At 36.9% G+C, this 20,190-nt stretch overlaps 1 protein-coding gene across 1 annotated transcript in view; it reads right to left on the bottom strand.

Annotated features, from left to right (window-relative positions):
* Positions 1-17,432, bottom strand: part of LOC114250723 (solute carrier family 2, facilitated glucose transporter member 8) — a 46,597-nt gene extending 29,165 nt beyond the window's left edge. The window contains exons 1-2 of the mRNA XM_028184710.2: positions 17,239-17,432; positions 2,905-3,039 (exon numbers count right to left, since the gene is read on the bottom strand). Of these exons, the coding sequence (XP_028040511.2) occupies positions 2,905-2,986 (82 nt within the window). The 5' untranslated portion in view covers positions 2,987-3,039; positions 17,239-17,432. The remainder of the gene's footprint in view (positions 1-2,904; positions 3,040-17,238) is intronic.
* Positions 17,433-20,190: the final 2,758 nt, after the last annotated feature.

The raw sequence follows: 20,190 nt of genomic DNA, 5'->3' as shown, positions 1-20,190 counted from the left end.
TGTCAATGAGTTGATTCATTGATTTTTTTAAGATCAGTACTGTACACTGCGACCACTTTGTCTGTTCGTGTTCGCACGTGACAAGATCACGGTGACAGGTGACTGTGATAGAATAATGTGCAACTTTACCGAACAAGTTTCAAGATCTAAGATTCGATCGATAAGATCTAAGACGTTAGTCCAGCGGTTCTCAACCACCGTGCCGCGACATTAAGGTGTGTAGCAAGCCCCAGACAAGTACGTCGCGAGATTTACAAATTTGATGTTTTTAATTAAGGTGACCCGGCGGAACTGTATCTCTGCTAACTAGATGTTAACTTAACAACTTGTTATAGATTAATATTAGTGAAAATTTATGTTTGTTCCTTTGTTTATTTGTCTTTCTTTCACGTCGAAACAAAGCAATGGATTGACATGATTTTCTCTAAGTAATAGTTTTTTTTTAGTTTAAATGTTTTTTTTTAAGTGACATTTAAGTCAGAAGTGTAACATGCTACCTTTTATCCGAAAAAATAATCTCATTCCCACGAAACTACAATAAAGCTTTTTCTTGACCACGCAGGCGAAATGTATTAAATGCTCTAAAACCTACTTTCACTTGAACTCTTAAAAAAATTTATGCAAGTATGTGAAGGTGACTTTTTGGCGGAAACGCGAGCAGTGGAGTTGTGTGATTTGTTTTATTTTGTCTACTTAGTGTTTTTTCAGGTTTAAATGCGTAATAACGGTGTTTAGTATCTGTGAATGTGCACAAATGTGGGAAAATAAAACAAAGCCGCTGGACGTAACTTCTGGAGATCTTCCAAAAAGTCCACTGAAAAAGTCTCAGTAAATGACCACCATTTTACTGAGATTACATTTCATCCCATATCATTCTCATCTCTTCTCCATTTCATCCCATATCATTCTCATCTCTTCTCATCTCATCCAATTTCATTTCATTTCATTTCATAATATCATTTTCATATTAAAAAGTTTTTATTAAAATTAAAATAAGACTTGACCTAAAGGTCTTAGTTACCAGGTCATAAAATCCCTTAAAAAATATGTTGAAGGTGTTGCGTATTTGTAGAGTACGAATGTACTACTGAGTCTCAAATATATTAAGTGTATAATCTATGCTACTGAGTATAAAAAGGTTTAGAGCCGCTGCGTTTGTCATACTTAGAACTTGTCAAAAATAAATTATTCTAATATTAAGATCAATTCTGGTTGATACCGATTTTATTTTGTATTGGATAGTCGTAATTTCTTTAATAGTATCCTTAATTGAATATTGATGTAGACTTGAATAATTTATTCAAAAGTAAATGGCACCGGTTGCGAAGAGACAAAGGTAAGAATAATACAATATACAATATTCGTATTTTATATTGTACGGACAATTTTAAAATATTACAAAATGAATATTATTAAATAATAAATATTCGATAATTGGCAGTTCTGTAAGTTTTTGACATAGTGATACTAAAATAGAGGCGATCAAGAGTTTTTTTTGCTATTACAGGATCGGACTTGCTTACTGTCTATCCGGTGCTAAGGCCACTAAAGGTGCATAAACATAATATTTTAATATATTATAAAATGAATATTATTAAATAATAAATATTCGATAGTTGGCAGTTCTGTAAGTTTTTGACATAGTGATACTAAAATAGAGGCGATCAAGAGTTTTTTTTTGCTATTACAGGATCGGACTTGTTTACTGTCTATCCGGTGCTAAGGTCACTAAAGGTGCATAAACATAATTATTTCATCACTTTTGAGACGAGGTCTCATCTGAAGCTCCTGTCACTCTCAGGTCAATAAACTAGGTTGTTGTGTCATATACTAGTAGTAGTAATAGTATATGACGCAATCGTTGGTGGTAGTTAGTGGCCCTGACAGGTGCATCGAGGTCGTGGTTTCGATTCCCACATCAGGCAAGCATTCGTAATGAACACTGTGTGGGTGTCTATGATCTATATATGTATATACTTAAACGCATTATATGTACTGGGTGTTAGGAGACCGCTTCCGAAAACGAAAATTTTGTACCCACAAAGTTGGGTAAATTTCGGGGAGCGCGGTATCAGCGCTGCGCCTGTGTGCGTGTAAAACAAACGCCGCGCCCGGGCGTTCGTTGACCCGAGCATCAGCTGTTTTTGATTTTGTGTTCCATTGCTGGTTTTTTTTAAGTCATGTATATTTTTATGAAAGTATCGTTTCATTTAGCTGTACAACATGATGGAGCGTAAATAATGGTTTTAAAATTATGATTTTTTTATTAAATCAGGATCGATTTTTTTCCGTCCCACCATCAAAGGTGTAATGACACATTTGGGGCCGGTTGACCGTGCTTGACTTGATCTCATTTATTATTAATATAGTAAAAGCGAACATACTGAACACACTTTTATTTATTTATTGCATAGATGGGTGGACGAGCTCATGGCCCATCTGGAGTTTGGCTTACTTGGTGTTAAATGGTTTCCGAAGCCCATAAACATCTACAAAGCGGAGGCAGCATTTACGTTGTTAATGTCCATGGGGCCCCGTAACCAGGTAGGCCGTGAGATCGTCTACCCTATTATCCGATGCAAGTAACGTTTTTTTTCCTACCTAAGCTGATGATCTCGAGAGGCCATTTCAGCGTAACCCTAACAAGTAGGTGAGCTCACGGGGCTGAAACCTGACGACGTTGCTAACACTGACCCTAGCAAGAGCAGTGCTTCGCAGAATCTACCACCGGATTGGAAACGCGACCCACTGAGAAGTTCCGGCGAGAAACTCAGTGGGCTGTGCTGTTGGTTAATTTATTAGCCGGGCCCTTCGTCGCAAGCGAGGGGTTCGACGAGAACGATGACCGGCAGGTAACATAAATGGACCCTGGATTATTGTTTGGCGTAGTTGGATTCTACTTACCCATCATAGCCATGAAGAACTGTGTAGAGATTCCGCCGTCGTTGATCTTCGAGATCCATTTTACTGGGAGTAAGTGGTACATACTGCACACTGGTGATTCCTTCCACTTAAGTGTGCATTTTTGGTGGATTTTACCTGAAATTAATTATAGATTATTTTTTACGAGTTTACAACAAACTAAGTGCGTTTGACACAGTTGCATCATTTTAATTTAGACGCAAGTAATGTAGATTCGCTTGGTTTAGGGGGTCTGCTTATCTTGGGTTATAAAAGATTATAGATGAAAGAGTCGCATCGTGGCCTAGAGGAAAATACCTCTTGTGTACGCACCAAATGATGCGGCTATGCTTGTGATGAAATCCTGTAGGAAGGTATCTATATATCGCAAGAAATACATGTTAACATAAATATGATCACGATCGCCTCCAAAATAAAAAAACTTGAAGATTTATAAATTGATTGGTGGCAAGCCGTATCGTAAGCTCCCACTGGGAGGTACTGTCCTGCCTATTTCTGCCGTAAAGCATGCGTTCCTTTTTGAAAGAAGGTGAGGGGTACAATTGCAATTGAGAATTCGATCTAATGTCTCAAAGGGGTAGGTACCACCACCCTGCCTATTTCTGCCGTGAACTAGTAATGCGTTCCGGTTTGAAGGGTCGGGCAGCCGTTGTAACTATACTGAGACCTTAGAACTCATATCTCATGGTGGGAGGGCGGCATTTACGTTTTAGATGTCTGTGGGCTCCGTTAACCATTTACAACCAGGTGGGCTGTGAGTTCGTCCACCCATCCATGTAATAATAAAAAAAAGTGGGTGGCGCCATTCAAATTGTGATTTATATGGGTTCAGGTTGTCATTAAACAGATAATAACCTATGTATATGCCATATATTTATCACATAATATTTTATGTCTTTTTATACGTATCATGAATGTGCAGAATATGAGTTCTCAGATCTGTTTCATTTTATGTTATTTATCATTTATTACGTACAAGGTTTTTCCCTCTATTCTATTACCTATTAATTAAAATCAACATGAAACAATTATGTAGGTACCTACTTGAAGGTGGAATTCTGTTAGAACCGTTCTTTATTCATTTATTGCAACTTTATTATAAAACTATTCTATAGAATAGGATTTTATTGTAAAACGTGCAGCTCTCGGCATTATAAGCGACAGAGAGATAGAAAGAATATACTTTATTGCACACCAAAACACAATTAATATGCAAAAACAGTCGACAAGCAGAGATCTGCCACGTACCATGCGGCTTTGGAATGAGCTCCCCTCCACGGTGTTTTCCGAGCGCTATGACATGTCCTTCTTTAAACGAGGCTTGTGGAGAGTATTAAGCGGTAGGCAGCGGCTTGTTTCTGCCCCTGGCATTGCTGACGTCCATGAGCGACGGTGACCACTTACCATCAGGTGGGCCGTATGCTCGTCTGCTCACAATAGCAATAAAAAAAATTAGGCAGTCTTCTTGCTAAAAGTAAACCGTTCCAGACAACCGTTTTATCTACAGAAATTTTGTAAAAGATACAGCCGGTATTTAGTGTGGTCTATTAAGATAGACCAAACCAGCATATTAATAATAATAAAATGAAAATCTCGTAATACCGGTTTTATTGATATCGGTCTAGTGGGCGATGCCCGATGAATAAACAAATAGATAGAAACAGACAAAGGAACAGTGGAATTGGGACCGGATCCCTCGAGAAAAATACAATTTTATATTCTTTAGAAATAACTTCAGTACTCAATTAAAACTCTCTCTCAAAACCTCAAATAATCTCTCAAAAGTCGCAAATAGGACATACATAACCACGACAACTCCGCTAGGATTGTACGACTGAGAAGAAGAATTAAAACTACTTTGATTATTTAATCTTAAGTTTTTTATTGTTTACTAGCTGACCCGGCAGACTTCGTAGTGCCTCAATCTATAGTTAAAAGATCTAAGTTTATGTATAAAATAAACTGGGGGGGGGACACATCAAAGGAAAAACAAAATTGTTATTTTTATTTAATTCTATTTATCTACCTTTTAAACCTTCTCTGGATTTCCACAAATAATTCAAGACTAAAATTAGCCAAATCGGTCCAGCCGTTCTCGAGTTTTAGCGAGACTAACGAACAGCAATCATTTTTATATATATAGATTCTTTCCGATATCGTCCGTGACCACGAAATCTGTAATGTATTCGTAAAGTTTTAAATAAAACAATGACTATAAGTAATAATTGAATCTAATATGCATTTAATTTTGAGGTATGTATAAATATTCGTGGGGAATCAGTCGTCGATGTCCATACGCGAAAACTTAAAGAGAAATTTAACCATAGAAGTATTATTAATGGTTAGTTCAATTTAATATTTAAGCAAGGTTTTAAAGTTACATTTATTATTTATTATAGGCGCATATTGGTGCATACAGCCAACGGCCAAACTGAAGCTAGGTGGTGACCAATAGATATAACAAAATGAATGTTCCGTCAAAGTCCATAGTTAAGATCGAATTTTCAATAGCATTAGATTAACAGTTACGCTATTTTTAAAACTGGATCGCATGACATCGGTAGGCAGCGGTTTGGCTCTGCCCCTGGCATTGCTGAAGTCCATGGGCGACGGTAATCACTCACCATCAGGTGGGCCGTATGCCCGTCTGCCTACAAAGGCAATAAAAAAAAAATATGAAAAGGCAAGGTAAGTTCCAGTATCCAACCATTAGTACGAACATATTCCTTTAATGCGTACTTAGTTGATTGCAAAAATCGCCCACTGAATTTCTCGCCGGATCTCTCTCAGTGGATTGCGTTTCCGATCCGTTGGTAGATTCTGCGAGGCACGGTTCTTACAAGGACCGGTGTTAGCAACACCCCGGTGTGAGCCCCGTGAGCTCACCGACACGTCAAGGCGAAGCTGAAATAGCTTCTCAAAACTATCAGGATAGGTAAAAAATAAAAAATTGCAACAGCATAATTGCAAATTTTTAACTGTTTAAACGTAGCCCTTGTGTAGTGCATATTATGAATCGATATATAAATAATCGAGTATATATTATGAATTCTTGCAACCATTCGCTTCCGTGTGCTTTTATAATTGATCTACATTTCTAGATAATTCTACATAATTGAATGGTTGAAATTAACCTTGAGAATTGTTAACAGTTATTATATTATTATTATCTCGAATGTAATTTTCCTTTTCAACACTAATAAAAATGGGCAGCTATGGTGTGACGTCATAAAAGGTATCTAGTGGTATATGAAATAATATTGGGAAATAATTGTAATAGGTGATGATAGAGTTTTTATGTTGACTAATTGTCCTTCTTGAGTATTTGTAAGTAATCGTCTTTTTTATTATTTTATTGTCTTGGAAAGCCGTCGCTCATGAGAGGCAGCAACAGCAATGGCGTAGCTGAACCATGGTCTACCAGCGGAAGCTCTTCGAACCTCATTTGAACAAAACAAACATTACAAACTCAACTAGTCCTGAGCTAGGTTTTGTTATGGATATTGGCGTAATGTAAAACCAGACCGGTAGGCATTACGATCCTGCCTATGCAAAACTGTCATACGTTCCGGTCTGAAGAGTAGGAAAAACGTTATACAAGCCTTCGATCATATATTTCAAAATGGATGGCGATGGCTGATATGACGGCCTCTGGAAACCACTTTCCACTGGGAGCGCTAGGATATCGTTTACCTATTTATGCAGTAAACATTTTTTTCCCATCTAAGCTGATGGCCTTCAGAGGCCATTTCAGCGTAGCTCTAACAAGTAGGTGAGCTCACAGGGCTCAAACTAGGAGGTGTTGCTTAACACTGGCCCTAGCAAGAGCAGCGCTTCGCACAATCTACCACCGGATCGGAAACGCGACCCAATGAGAAGATCCGGAAACTCAGTGGGCTATGTCTGTAGGTTAATTTACTCGCTTATCCCTTCGTCGCAAGTTCGACGCGTTCGGCGAGAACGATGACCGGGAAAAATGGTAACCTTCACGGGCCTCAACTAAATCCGAGTGAGAAATTGATCCACGACACGTTTGTTGAATCGCGTGCCAAGTAACTATTCTCATGGAGCACAGTGTCAATGATATTTACGCAGGTCAATTGCACGTTGTGTCCAATGATCGCGGGACCGGACCGGACATATGTCAAATCGAACCGGAATGAGGCGGCGTTGTTCTGATAATTCAAAGTGTATATACTACACATGTATACACATGTAATGTTTGTGGCTAATAATAATTGTACTAGAGGTCCCGCAGTAGTCGAAATTCGACTATAATTAATTGGAATTGTAAGTTTGTACACTATTATGATTGTATTTTATACTTCTATAATCACAAATTTCGTCAAGACTACACTATAAAAAATATTAACAAAGACAAACAATATTTAATCTATTCTCAATTTGACAACAGACTTCAAGAACAAAAGTTTGACAATAAATAGTATGCATGCGTGTGTGCGTCAAATACATGGTATGTAGTGTGTGTAATGTTTTCTTTATTGATTTAATGTATCTTTTGTGCATTATTTTAAAAAAATATTACCATTGTGCACTTCTTCTATATATTCTCTATAAGTGTGGAAAATTTCACAGTCCTCCGTCCGCGCAATTTTCGTAAAAAGGGATACAAAGTTTTTGCTTCACGTATTAATATATAGATTTATGGACGCAAGAAACGGGTTCGTTTTTTTTATTATTACCGAAGATAGACTTGACCTGGTTAGGTGCGCTCATGTGTGAAATGCTTTTGTTTTTAAGTCCCAACGAAGCGAGATTCATTAGAGCCAGTAATTCCTTTATTTTTGACTAAGAATTAAGAAAAAACAACCAGGCGTATCATCTCACTATTGATATTTGAATGTACGCGTAGGTATAATATGTAGATGCGTAATACCGTTTTTTTATGCAATCGCTTAAAGTTTAAAATAATAATATTATGTATATCATCATATTTTGGATATAATTGTTCGTTAATATTTTAATTCTGTTCCCTACCTATTCGTTGGTAGCATAGAGGCTATTCCAGCTACGGTCGGACAGGTAGGTGAGCTCACGGGGCTCAACCTGAGAGAATTTGCTAACATTCTCCCTAGCAAGAGCAGTGCTTCGCAGAACCTACCACCGAATCGGAATCACGACCCATTGAGGAGATCAGGCGAAAAATTCAGTGGGTTGTGTCTATGGATTACGTCACTCGTCGGGCTCTTCGAGCGTCGCATGAGTTCGACTAGACGAGTTAGAGCAAAAAGTTATTAATTTGCACTGTTATGTATATCCATGTACGTTTTATGTGTGTACACATGAAGACGCACGCAAAGAAACTGTATATATTTTTTTTGAACTTACAAAATAGTACGAGTAATCATTTTTTTTCCTTAATATTTAAATATGGTAAGCCAACTTAATCTAATGGATGTATGGCTCTAATAAAGAATTAAAAATATACGGTTTATAAATAATAAACAAACACAGACATAGGTGCGTGTTTATTTTAGTCGAATTATAAAAAAAAAAACCATTTTTTTGTTCCGTTTATCCTAGTCAGGATAATATTTTTCTTATTTTTTTATTTTCTTTCCTACCTATGCCGATAGCCTTGAGAGGCTATTTCAGCTTCTCTTTGAAGTGTAGGTGAGTTCACGGGGCTCAAACCGGGAGTGTTACTAACACTGGCTCCAGCAAGATCAGTGCTTCGCAGAATCTACCACCGGATCGGAAACGCGACCGACTGAGAAGATCCGGCGAGACACTCAGCGTGGCCTAGGATAATAGATCGAAGTGATACAAGTATTTGTGTTGTCAGCCGCCTTCGTATGCGTAAATATTTAACGTCTTGATACTCCTAAAGCTTACGTTGGAAGGTTTCGTTACTATGTAACAGATAGATAAGGTCAAGCGAGTAAAAAAAAAAAAAACTAAATCTGTCAAGATAGCGATCTATGAAAACATAATCTACGTTCTAGAGTGTTAAATTCTATGAATTTCTTTATCACTGAAGGCCTTCTCGTGCTACGGAGTTATTTATAAAAACAGACTTGGTAACTAACGGAAGAAAATATGCGCAAGGGATTACAGACTTACAGATCTGGAAATAATGACGAAATTCGAGAGCCAGTATCAGTGTTGACCAGTTTTGAGAGAGACGTTGTCTAGTGTAAATTCGACCTAGTTGTGCAAATTTCAAATGTCAACGACTGAACCGATTTGAGTCATGATAATGATATAATAATGACTAGAGGTCCCGCAGTAGTCGAAATTCGAATATAATTAATTGGAATTGTAAGTTTGTACACTATTATGATTGTATTTTATACTTCTATAATCACAAATTTCGCCAAGACTGCACTATAAAAATATTAACAAAGACAAACAATATTTAATCTATTCTCAATTTGACAACAGACGTCAAGAACAAAAGTTTGACAATAAATAGTATGCATGCGTGTGTGCGTCAAATACATGGTATGTAGTGTGTGTAACGTTTTCTTTATTGATTTAGTGTATCTTTTATGCATTATTTTAAAAAAATATTAGCACTGTGCACTTCTTCTCTATATTCTCTATAAGTGTGGAAAAATTTCATACTTCTCCGTCCGCGCAATTTATGTAAAAAGGGATACAAAGTTTTTGCTTCACTTATTAATATATAGATATTACTTTTATAAATCGTTACGAGAATACCGCATTTTTTTTCTATCCATGCTAGTAACCTCAATGACTTATCATAGCTTCACTGGACGTGTAGAGTTCACGGGGCTCAGCCTGGCTACTTTAACACTAGCTAGCACTAGTAACACTAGCTCTAGTAAGTAATACTGTACGTTTTTAGCACGCTTTTACAGCTCTATTGGTATCGATATGTGTAACGCTATTTTTCAACGTCATCTTCACTAGCTTTAAGAGGTTCGATTAGCTTTCAAATCTACTCGTGTATCAAGGACGTCTCATTCTTCAACGGTTCAACGGTAGGCAGCGGCTTGGCTCTGCCACTGGCATTGCTGAAGTCCATGGGCGACGGTATCCACTCACCATCAGATGAGGCGTATGCTCGACCGCATACAAGAGCAATTTTTTTTTTTACTTGGTCTTAATATCCTCAATAAGATCACTGAGGAAAGGGGCAACAAACCTTCCAATTCACATACTAACTTCTAGTCTATAACTTGTTTTTCCTAGTTATCTGCCAACAGCCTCGAGGAGGTGTTCTAACTTCGCCTTGGTTAGTGGTAAGCTCACGGGACTCGACCTGTATTGGCTAATATCTCTGTCCAAGCAAGAGGATTGCTTCACTGAGTCTGCCACCGGAATCGCGACCCACTGAGAAGGTCGCATGTAACTAAGCTTGTATGTTTAAGCCTTAGATACCACCGTCCTGCCTATATGAGTAAGCCCCGAACAAATCATGAGTTTCGGGTTTTAATAATGAAAAATTCGTTACAGAATACAAAATGTTGAAAACTTTCGACTACCACTATAACATTGCCATTATTTCCATAATAAAGAATGGACAGAACCCATCAACAAAATAATACATAAACTGTGATCTTTGAATTTGGCATTAACAAAAATTATCGTCACAAAAAAGTAGTATGGTATTGGTATTATGGTATGGTGGTATAGTATAGTATAACCATAATAATACTGGTGCTCTAGTGAGTCCGCGCGGGTAGGTACCACCACCTTGCCTATTTCTGCCGTGAAGCAGTAAGGCGTTTCGGTTTGAAGCAGCCGTTGTAACTATACTTGAGACCTTAGAACTTATATCTCAAGGTGGGTGGCGCATTTAAGTTGTAGATGTCTATGGGCTCTAGTAACCACTTAACACCAGGTGGGCTGTGAGATCGTCCACCCATTTAAGCAATAAAAAAAAATTAAATTTTGCTGTTCCTTAAAATAAAAACATTCAACCAATATTGGCTGAATCTCTTTAATCAAGAACAGATTGGACAAAGCCGCTTGACCTCTGATCGTGAGAGCACCGTAACAGCGAGTATTCGATCTGACCTCCAACTTCTAGGCATTTAACTCACTGCCTATTGATCTGATTGATCAAGTATTTCAGATCGTGAAATTTCCTAACACAGGGAATGAGGTCAAGGCCAGTCTGGTGTTATGTTAGTTACCGGAGCGTATAGATGGTTGTCGCATAGCGCGAATCGTGGTTCCGCTTTCCACCTTAAGTCATTAGGTTAAAGTCTGAATTGTTTTAACTGAACTGTTTTTAACAAAACGATGGCACCTACACGTGCGAGCTCATAATATGCTCTATCACTAGTAATTCTACAATTTTACAAGTTGATAGTAGAAAGTCATGTCGAATGGTAAAAACCAAAGGACGATCATCTATCTACCCATTCGTCAAACTAACAAAAAAAACTGATAGTACCTAGGCGGCACTGAAAATTTCGGGAATTAACGAAGTGACACAACATTACTATTTAAAAATGTATTTATTGCTTTTCGAAGTATTCTCCGCGAAATTTGACACATTTTTCCATACGATGGAACCAATCATTGAAGCAACCATTTCATTCGGAAGTTGGGGTCTCCAAAATGGCCGTTTTGTAGGCGTCCACAGCTTCTTCAGGTGATGAAAATCTCTGTCCACGCAATTTATTCTTTATTTTCGGGAAAGTATAGAAATCATTAGGGCTTAGTCCGGCTTAGGTCGGGGCTGTATGGCGGATGGTCTAATAATTCTATGTTTTCTTGCTCTAAAAACTCTTTTGTTCTGTGCGCGGTGTGAGAACTCGCATTGTCGTGATGGAGGATGATGCGACGGTTGCAGTTCTCTTTACGGAGTTCAGAAACGACCTGTGGCAAACAAATGCTAGCATACCATTCTGCATTAACCGTTCTTTGTCCCTCAAGAGGAATAGTCGTAACATGGCCGGTTTTGGAGACAAACGTGGCCACCTTTTTTTTTTGCAACACTCCGTGAACGAACAAATTTTGTTGGCTTTAACTCATTTTCGAACACCCAAACTCGTGACTGGTTTTTTGTTTCGGGTTCGTACGCGTATATCCAGGATTCGTCACCTGATACAATGTTGTATACAGCATTTGAGGATCCTGCGTGGAATCTTTCGAGAGTTCTGACGCACCAAGTAACGCGAGCCGCTTTTTGCTCTTCACAGAGCGAATGCGGTATCCATCGGGAAAACAACTTTTTTACACCTAATTGTTCATGCAAGATTATTTGTATTTGACTCATGCCAATGTCTAAAGTTGCCTGAATTTCGCAGTATGTCACATGTCGATCTTCCTCAATCAGCTTACGCACAGCATCAACGTTTTCTTGGGTGACTGCAGTTTTTGGACGACCTTGACGGGGATCATCACTGAGCTTGACACGTCCACGTTGAAACTCAGCAAACCAGCGATAAACTGTGGTTTTGGATGGGTCTTCATCACCAAATGCAGAAATCATCCGGTCAACACACTGTTTTTGTGTTAAACCACTTCGAAAGTCATAATAAATCATCGCTCTTGAATTTTCTCGAGTCAATTCCATTTTCTCAACGACTAAACAAGTTTGACAAAACCTCGTGACAAGACCGAGAATCTTTTTTTAAAATAAATAAATGGTATTCGATTTTTAAAACCAAGGAGTTTTCAATTAAAAAGATTTTAATATGACAGGAACATTGGAAATATTCCATTCCCGATACTTTTAGTGCAGCCCTCGTATCACTCACGGGCATGTTAAAAGACTGTCGAAGGTAGACGAGACAAGGGGAGAAGAATTGCGCGACGCATTATCAGAGATTAGTCTTCAAACTAGATACGACCTCCATAAAATAAGATACAGACTTGGGCGTAGATAAATTGTAAACAGAGTCAATTGGTCTAGAACTCTTGACTAGCGAAATTTGAAGAGTTCCCATAAATAAATCACTGTATATTCGTAACGCCGAGACTTATTTATGCAAATAGATTCGTGTCACGATATTTGAGTGCTTTGACCGCTTATTTACTAAGTAGAACAAATCATTTTCCCGTTTTTGGAATGATGCCAGCCTGATGATGGGTCGCACTTAGAACCAAAATGGGAACATATCGGTCATGAAAGCTGAATTTTCGTTCTAAAATCTTTATGTATAAAATGCATTCTTCCCCTCACTGTTAGGGGAAATAACTGGTGTGTAACGAAGACGACTATGTACAATACCTACAATTCATCCAAATAAAAACCTAATGGTATTTATTCTTCAGTTGAAAAAAAAAGACGAACCAATAAGAGATCGTAAAGTACGAACTAGCCTATAGGTACAGTAGTCAAGACGATTAAGCAGTAAACTAATGAGAAAATCGACTAAAACAATGAATCCATTTTGTTTAAGAATACATCACGCAGGCGCGTCGATTTGAAAGAATGTTTTGAGTTCGAAACCCTTCGTGTCTTATCTAGTATAAATATTTGCTTATGAAAAAAAAAACGTGAGCACTCGACATAGTTGGTGCATTTAATATACGTGGCAATACTAACATTAAAATAAAAAACGTAATATATAATTCATTGATAGGTATTCATTACTGTGTGCTAAAATTTAATACTGTAACACAAGTGTACATTGATGATATTGTATTCACAATTATGTATGTATATATAGTAGACTTTGCGGGCTTCGTCGAATAATATAATCGTACGATAGGCAGATAGGCTTTTTTTTGAAAAGTATTTGTGTTTTCGGGTTGAAATGACCCGAAAACATCATCATCATCATCATCATCATCATCATCATCTGAGCACCACAATACATACTACATTGATTACAACGATTAAATAAATAATCGCTATATTTAGCTATATTTAGTTACTAAAATAGGTTTATAAAGTAATTGTTTTAATGTGTATTAGGGAGGTAAACGACAAAGCGAAGATCTTCCCTGGTGTTGATCTGTAGACAGACGGTCCGTATGTTATTGTTCAGAAAGTGTGTATAGGCAAATTTATTAAAAAATATATTTAAGAATTAAAGTGAGACAGCGAGACGGTACATCATTAGATAGTACCTACAGTAGTAAAGTACATCGCAACATATTATCGACGAGATCGTTTTTCGCGACAAGCCCATTTATTGTACACCAGTGTATGTGGTTTTTAATGTCAATTATGTTAGCGTGTTCTTCTCTCTCATTGTTCTCTCTCTGTGTCTGTCTCTGTCTCTCTATCTCACTGTCTCTGTCTTGAGGATAAGTCTATTATTTTTAAGTTTGTGCCGCAGCTATTCTCCATGTAACAAGCAATGTTAATAACAACACAAATAGGAAAACAGGAACATGGGCTTCTTAGAATAGAAAACATATTTAAAAAAGGTTTATTGCTTCACGAATGATAGCGTATTAAAAGTACATATTTATATTATCTGTGAATTCGTGACGCTACAGACACAATTAATCGACTCGTTTGAAATTTGAACTTCGATTAATAAGTTCCATAGACCTTGGTAATACAGAAAGTTGATAGTTATTGTAATTCCGTCACACCAGAGCGGGCATTTCCGTTTGCGTCACATCATATAGAATAATATATTACTGTGGTTAAAATTAGTAGTTATCCCAAGCCAGAGCAGAAACTGTTTATTATTATCACTGGCCAGTCTCCACCTGTCTTCCACTAAAGATGTTGCCAGATGGATACGGCCGAAAATAGCGGTTTGTATGCGAAAATAAAAAACAAATATGCGTCACGTATATATTACGCTTCAATTTTACCATTTGTAGCAATATTTGTGTAAATAAAGCATGATAACTAATATTAAAAGCAATTTGTAGAAAAAAAACTATCTCAATTTTCATTGTTTCAATCAATACACCGAAATTATGTATTAGCACTTTCCATTTCTGAACGTGTAAGGCGGCAGTGGTTATAGTGATTGTTTTGCAGCCATTTGCAATTTGCATACAATACGAAAGAATCGCATACTTATTAACGGTACTCCTATTCGCTCATTCGTAATTTATGATTGCCTTGTATTGTTTTTAATGTTCATTAATATTTAAAATATATAGTTGCGTACTATAAACTTTATATATTGTATCTTTGTATATAATGACAAAATTCAAAATAGGTCCTAACACCATAATAATACTTATCAATATTCAAAGGAAAAAAATACAGTATCATATCGACGCTTGAAAGGCAAAAGTGACTAGGTAAGCGACAATAACTGATTTGTACATAAATGATAGGCAATAACCATATTCGATGCGAAAAAAAATTGATTTCTAGGTCTATTAAAATCATTTCAATCCTACAGCTACTACCTAGATTCTACTACAGGTGGATTTGTTAAAATAAATTTTGTTTTCAGGTATTTCAACTTTAAATCAGTCTACTGTAAAGTTCACGCATTGTCGCTTAGTAGTTAGTTTGCCTTTCAAGCGTCGATATATTTATTAAGTTATGAAATATAAATGATTATCTTGCATTCTAACAGCAACTCGTAGAAACAAAAGATTTTAACGATGTAAATAGCAATTATATACCCAGCTCCTAAAAAGTAATAATCTTATAGAGAATAAGCACATGGATGTCACTTATCATGAACAATGACCAAAAAATCCGGGATGCAAAGTAATTTGACACGACTCACGAACATCTGGCAACACTGACACTCGTTCAACTTTTTCATTGCATTCCACAAACACGTTTGCGGTCCATCTGCCTATGAGTAGTTATTGTAGTAAGATAATATAATAAATAATATGTGTCACATTATTATACATCATTCGATCATCATATTGACGTTAATATTTTAAATATTATAAACCTTGTTTTTTACAAGATTTTAGGTACCGTATTAAAGAAGGTTAAACGAGTCCAATAGCAGTATATACATGCTAGAAAGCTGCTAGAACATTCTAGAAAACTAGAGAAGTCAAGCTCAAGATCAATAGATTTATCAGTCTGTCCTTAATGTTCTATAATAATAATAATATGTAGCGTCGAACGGAATAGGTCACCAGGATTTTTGTATCCGTTATATGGCGCGTAAAAAACTTAGAATATCTTAGTTCAATCTATATTTATCTATAGTTTATGGTTGTCTTGTCTACTGTTGTATTTAAAGAACCAGTTACATCGTCTTAAGCAAATAATCATCAGTGTCACCGTCACATAACGTGATTTGCTATTTCCGATAATTCACTCCAAAAAACCGTTTTATAAACAAGATTTATGAAGTGTTGAGAAAAGTTCACGCTAATAAAACTATGTAGGAGTTGCCTGACATTTAGTAATTCGTGTAGCGTGCACACTTTTTTTTTTCCTAACTATGCTGGTAGCCTTGAGAGGCTATTTCAGCTTCGCCCTAACGTTTGTAGGTGAGCTCACGGGGCTCAAACCGGAGAGTTGCTAACACTGACCCTAGCAAGAGCAGTGCTTCGCAGAATCTACCACCGGATCGGAAACGCGACCCACTGAGAAGATCCGGCGAGAAACTCAGTGGGCTGTGTCTATGGGTTAGTTCGCTCGTCGAGCCCTTCGTCGCAAGCGACGGGTTCGACGGTGACCGGGCGTGCACACGATGTTTTAAATTAATAACTACAAATCTAGCTACGACTGAAGACTAAAAGGAGGTAGCTCTTTCACAAAAAAGGGTTATATTGTACTTCTTAGGAACGTTACTGAGTACCTACATTATTTTTACGTTATTTACACAAATTTAGTGGAAGGACTTCGATTTAATTAATTTATCAATTAGGTATGTTAAACTTTCGCGGATAAATGATGTTATTAAATCTGATTAATATAACCTATTATAGATAATGCCATTTGATAAATTCGTCCATAAACGATTGATATTTTCATATTATTCTTATATACAATGACGGTGCGGTATAAAGATTTAATTGTTTATGCCAACGAAGCAAATAATTAGCAATTTCAAGTTTGTAATCTTTGAAAATTGTATACCTACGTATACCTATTTTTATTTCACAAAATGTCAGCGCCATTGCAAGTGGAAACATATGCTTTACGCAATGAAATTTATAAAATTTCAATAACACAAACTAGAATAAGAAATATTATTTCCACTTAAAATGTACGTAAGTACACGACCACGAAATCTATTAATATAAAATTCAAGTCCAAAGATGATATTTATGAAAACGAAAAATCCCAAAAGTTTTAAATGGTTAAGGGTAATGCAGGTAGTATTGAAATGTAACAATTGATCCAGGTAGTAAAATATTACAAAGCTTTTCAAAGCTGGCACAACTTTAATTTTGCTTTCAAATTTACTCCGCAAACGTTCATTTGCTTAGCAACATTTTACTCGTCAATTAAATAAAAATCTTACTCACTTCTTTTATGTGTTCATAAAAACCTTTTCAATGTTATGCTCAGAAACACAATCAAACAAAACACAGCTTAAAACAATTTCACACACAGAAACACGTTGAATTTCAACATTAAACATTCGATTATATGGAATTTTGGTCGAACGTGGAAGCAAACCGCTGCGCACACGTCTGATGCCAAACGCGAACTGAATGAATCGTGCGGTAATCGTGCAGCGTCCCTAATGTCCGCTTTTTCGTTAAACCAGTGTAAACAAATAATAAAACCGTATTAATTGCTAGGTGGGTCTCACGGTTTTAATCACGTTTTTGCATTAACTAATAACGAATACATTAAATAGGAGTTCGTGTTAGCATACTATTGGTTGCATGTGTTTTTCAAGTGCCATGGCCACTCCAGTTCGAAATTCGTAGGTAGTTGATACGATGTTAATGCTAGTTCAATAACATTTTGAATCTCCAGCGTTTTGGCCAGACTGTAATTTTAAGACAAAATTTTTAAATCTGTATCGCCCATTGATATTTTAAAAAAAACCTACTTTAAATTATTTTTTTCATTTTTACTTATTACAGCTGTGTTAGAATATAGAATACACCAATAAAACAGGAGTGTTAAGAGTCAAAAAATTTTATATATACCTAATTAATGCTTGCGTACTGGTTGCTTAGTGTGAGTTTTTTAACGTTCTCGATAGCGTAAAAGTTAACTCAAATTTGTAAACGGCACACGTAAGCGAACGTTCCAACTCCATACAAATTTGAGTTAACTTTTACGCTATCGAGAACGTTAAAAAACTTGCACTGAGCACACTGGGCTATTTTTAAGTAGGCATAATGAAATGCACTTTGTGACAAAACATAAAGACCTGACAGCTGAAAATGCATTAATAGTCTTGACCGATAGTTTAAAAAATAAACCCTCTCTCTCCCTCACTTATTAGTTCATCATCCCACATGGTGGTAGGATCAGCTTTCCTCATTTTTCTCCTCACCTTCGCTCTGTCTTCGACATCCTTTTTAGTTGTTTGAAAGCTAGTGCTACTCATGTGGTCCTATTTGAATTTAATAAGAACTGACCAATACTGCTTGAGATATCCTTAATAATGCTTACTTAATTGATTTCGACTACATACAAAGGATGCTCCGTATATCTTGGACTGAGCATCGCACCAACGCCTCGATCCTAAAAGAACTAAATATCTCTCACAGGTTATCGTCAACAGTGCAATCCAGGATTCTTCGATATTTTGGACACGTATCGCGTCGGCCAGCAGAGTCTATCGAGAAACTTGTTGTTCAGGGTAGGGTCAATGGTAAGAGATCTCGTGGACGAATCCCCATGCGTTGGACTGATCAGGTGAAAGACCTTACTGAAACCCCACTTAACGAGTGTGTGCGCAAACTGTGGAAAACATCTGTCAAGGCTTTAATGAGCAAGAATTCCACATGACCACGACTGCTCTGCCAAGAGCAACCGATTATGATGATGACATTGATGATATTCTCATGCTAATATGTTGTAGTAACTTTCCTTTTTTGTTAATTTTTTTATACTATACTTTACTCCTTGTATTGTACAACATTTATGGCATAGTTTTAGTATGTTGTTATACTGGTCAGTTTTAATCAAAAATAGAAAGAGAAAGTACTTGAGTTAACTAGTGAGAGGTGATGCCGTTACACATTATAATAGATGTTTGTAGTCGTCGTGGCCTTAGGGATAAGAAGATAAGATGCTCGGGTACTGGTATCGTACGATGCGACTGCATCAGTGTTCAAATCCCGCAGGCAGTTACATTTTTGTAATGAAATACAAAATTTTACAAACGTTCACGTACGACTTCCACTATAAAGGTTATAAAAGGAAGGTTAATCGTGTTATAAAAATACCTGCAAACATATATTGCGGATATTATTTGTGTCAATATCAAAAATAGTTGTACAGTTTCCATCATCACGAATAGGCACCAGTATCGTGATTATTTCAAACGTGAATCAGTAATGCGTTTCGGCTTGAAGGGTGGGGCAACCGTTGTAACTATACTGAGACCTTAGCTTAGAAGTTATATCTCAAGGTGGGTGGCGCATTTACGTTGTAGATGTCTATGGGCTCCGGTAACCACTTAACACGAGGTGGGCTGTGAGCTCGTCCAATCATCTAAGCAATAAATAAATAAAAAAGGTGGATGGCGGCATTTACGCTGCTATGTCTATGGGCTCCAGTGACCACTAAGGCCCTGAGCTAGTTCACCAGTCTATGCTGTAAAAAAAGATCAGTCCGTCCGATATACCACCACGGACAAGCAGATGTCTAGAGCTTTTAAATCTCGTTTCAAGCAGAGTATGTCATGGGACACCGGGAACACTGAGAAGGACATTTAATTCTAGAGCCTCACAAAAGCCATATCTGAAAGCATACTGTTGATAAGGTGCAGTGATTACCAGTAAGTATTAGGATGAACCAATTGCGGTGTGGGGCGATTCGTTGATAATAAAGGATCCCATTGAAGATAGCAAGAACTAAACTCTAACGCTCTGCCTAAAACTCTCTTTCATGGATACGGATTTTAATGCTTCGATACAGAAGAAGAAGGAGCCTGGATCGTTGACGCCTAACGCAGTTTGGCGTTCTATTTCTGACGGCTCATTAAATAAAAACCCTCAAAATCATTAGAATGTCATGCGCACCATCATAAAAGACATGCAAATTTTAAGTTGTTTTCCTCCAGTCCTGCTTCTCATTTCTGAGGGTCGTGATCACCTCCTGATTTTTACTAAATCGAATGCAAAAGTCACCTCAAATCTAAAATAAGAAAAGCGCCTTAAGAAAATAAACATATTCTAAATACACTTTTAGGAATTTACTTCCATCTTTAAAAAATATATCTTTATAATGTTTCATTAATGAGTATGGTATATTAATGAGATTATCGTGTAGCTTAACGTGACACGACC

Source organism: Bombyx mandarina, chromosome 20 (assembly GCF_030267445.1).
Source record: "Bombyx mandarina strain Sakado chromosome 20, ASM3026744v2".
Classification (NCBI taxonomy): domain Eukaryota; kingdom Metazoa; phylum Arthropoda; class Insecta; order Lepidoptera; family Bombycidae; genus Bombyx; species Bombyx mandarina.
Note: the sequence above shows the minus strand (reverse complement) of the source record. Positions and strands in the feature narration are given on the sequence as shown.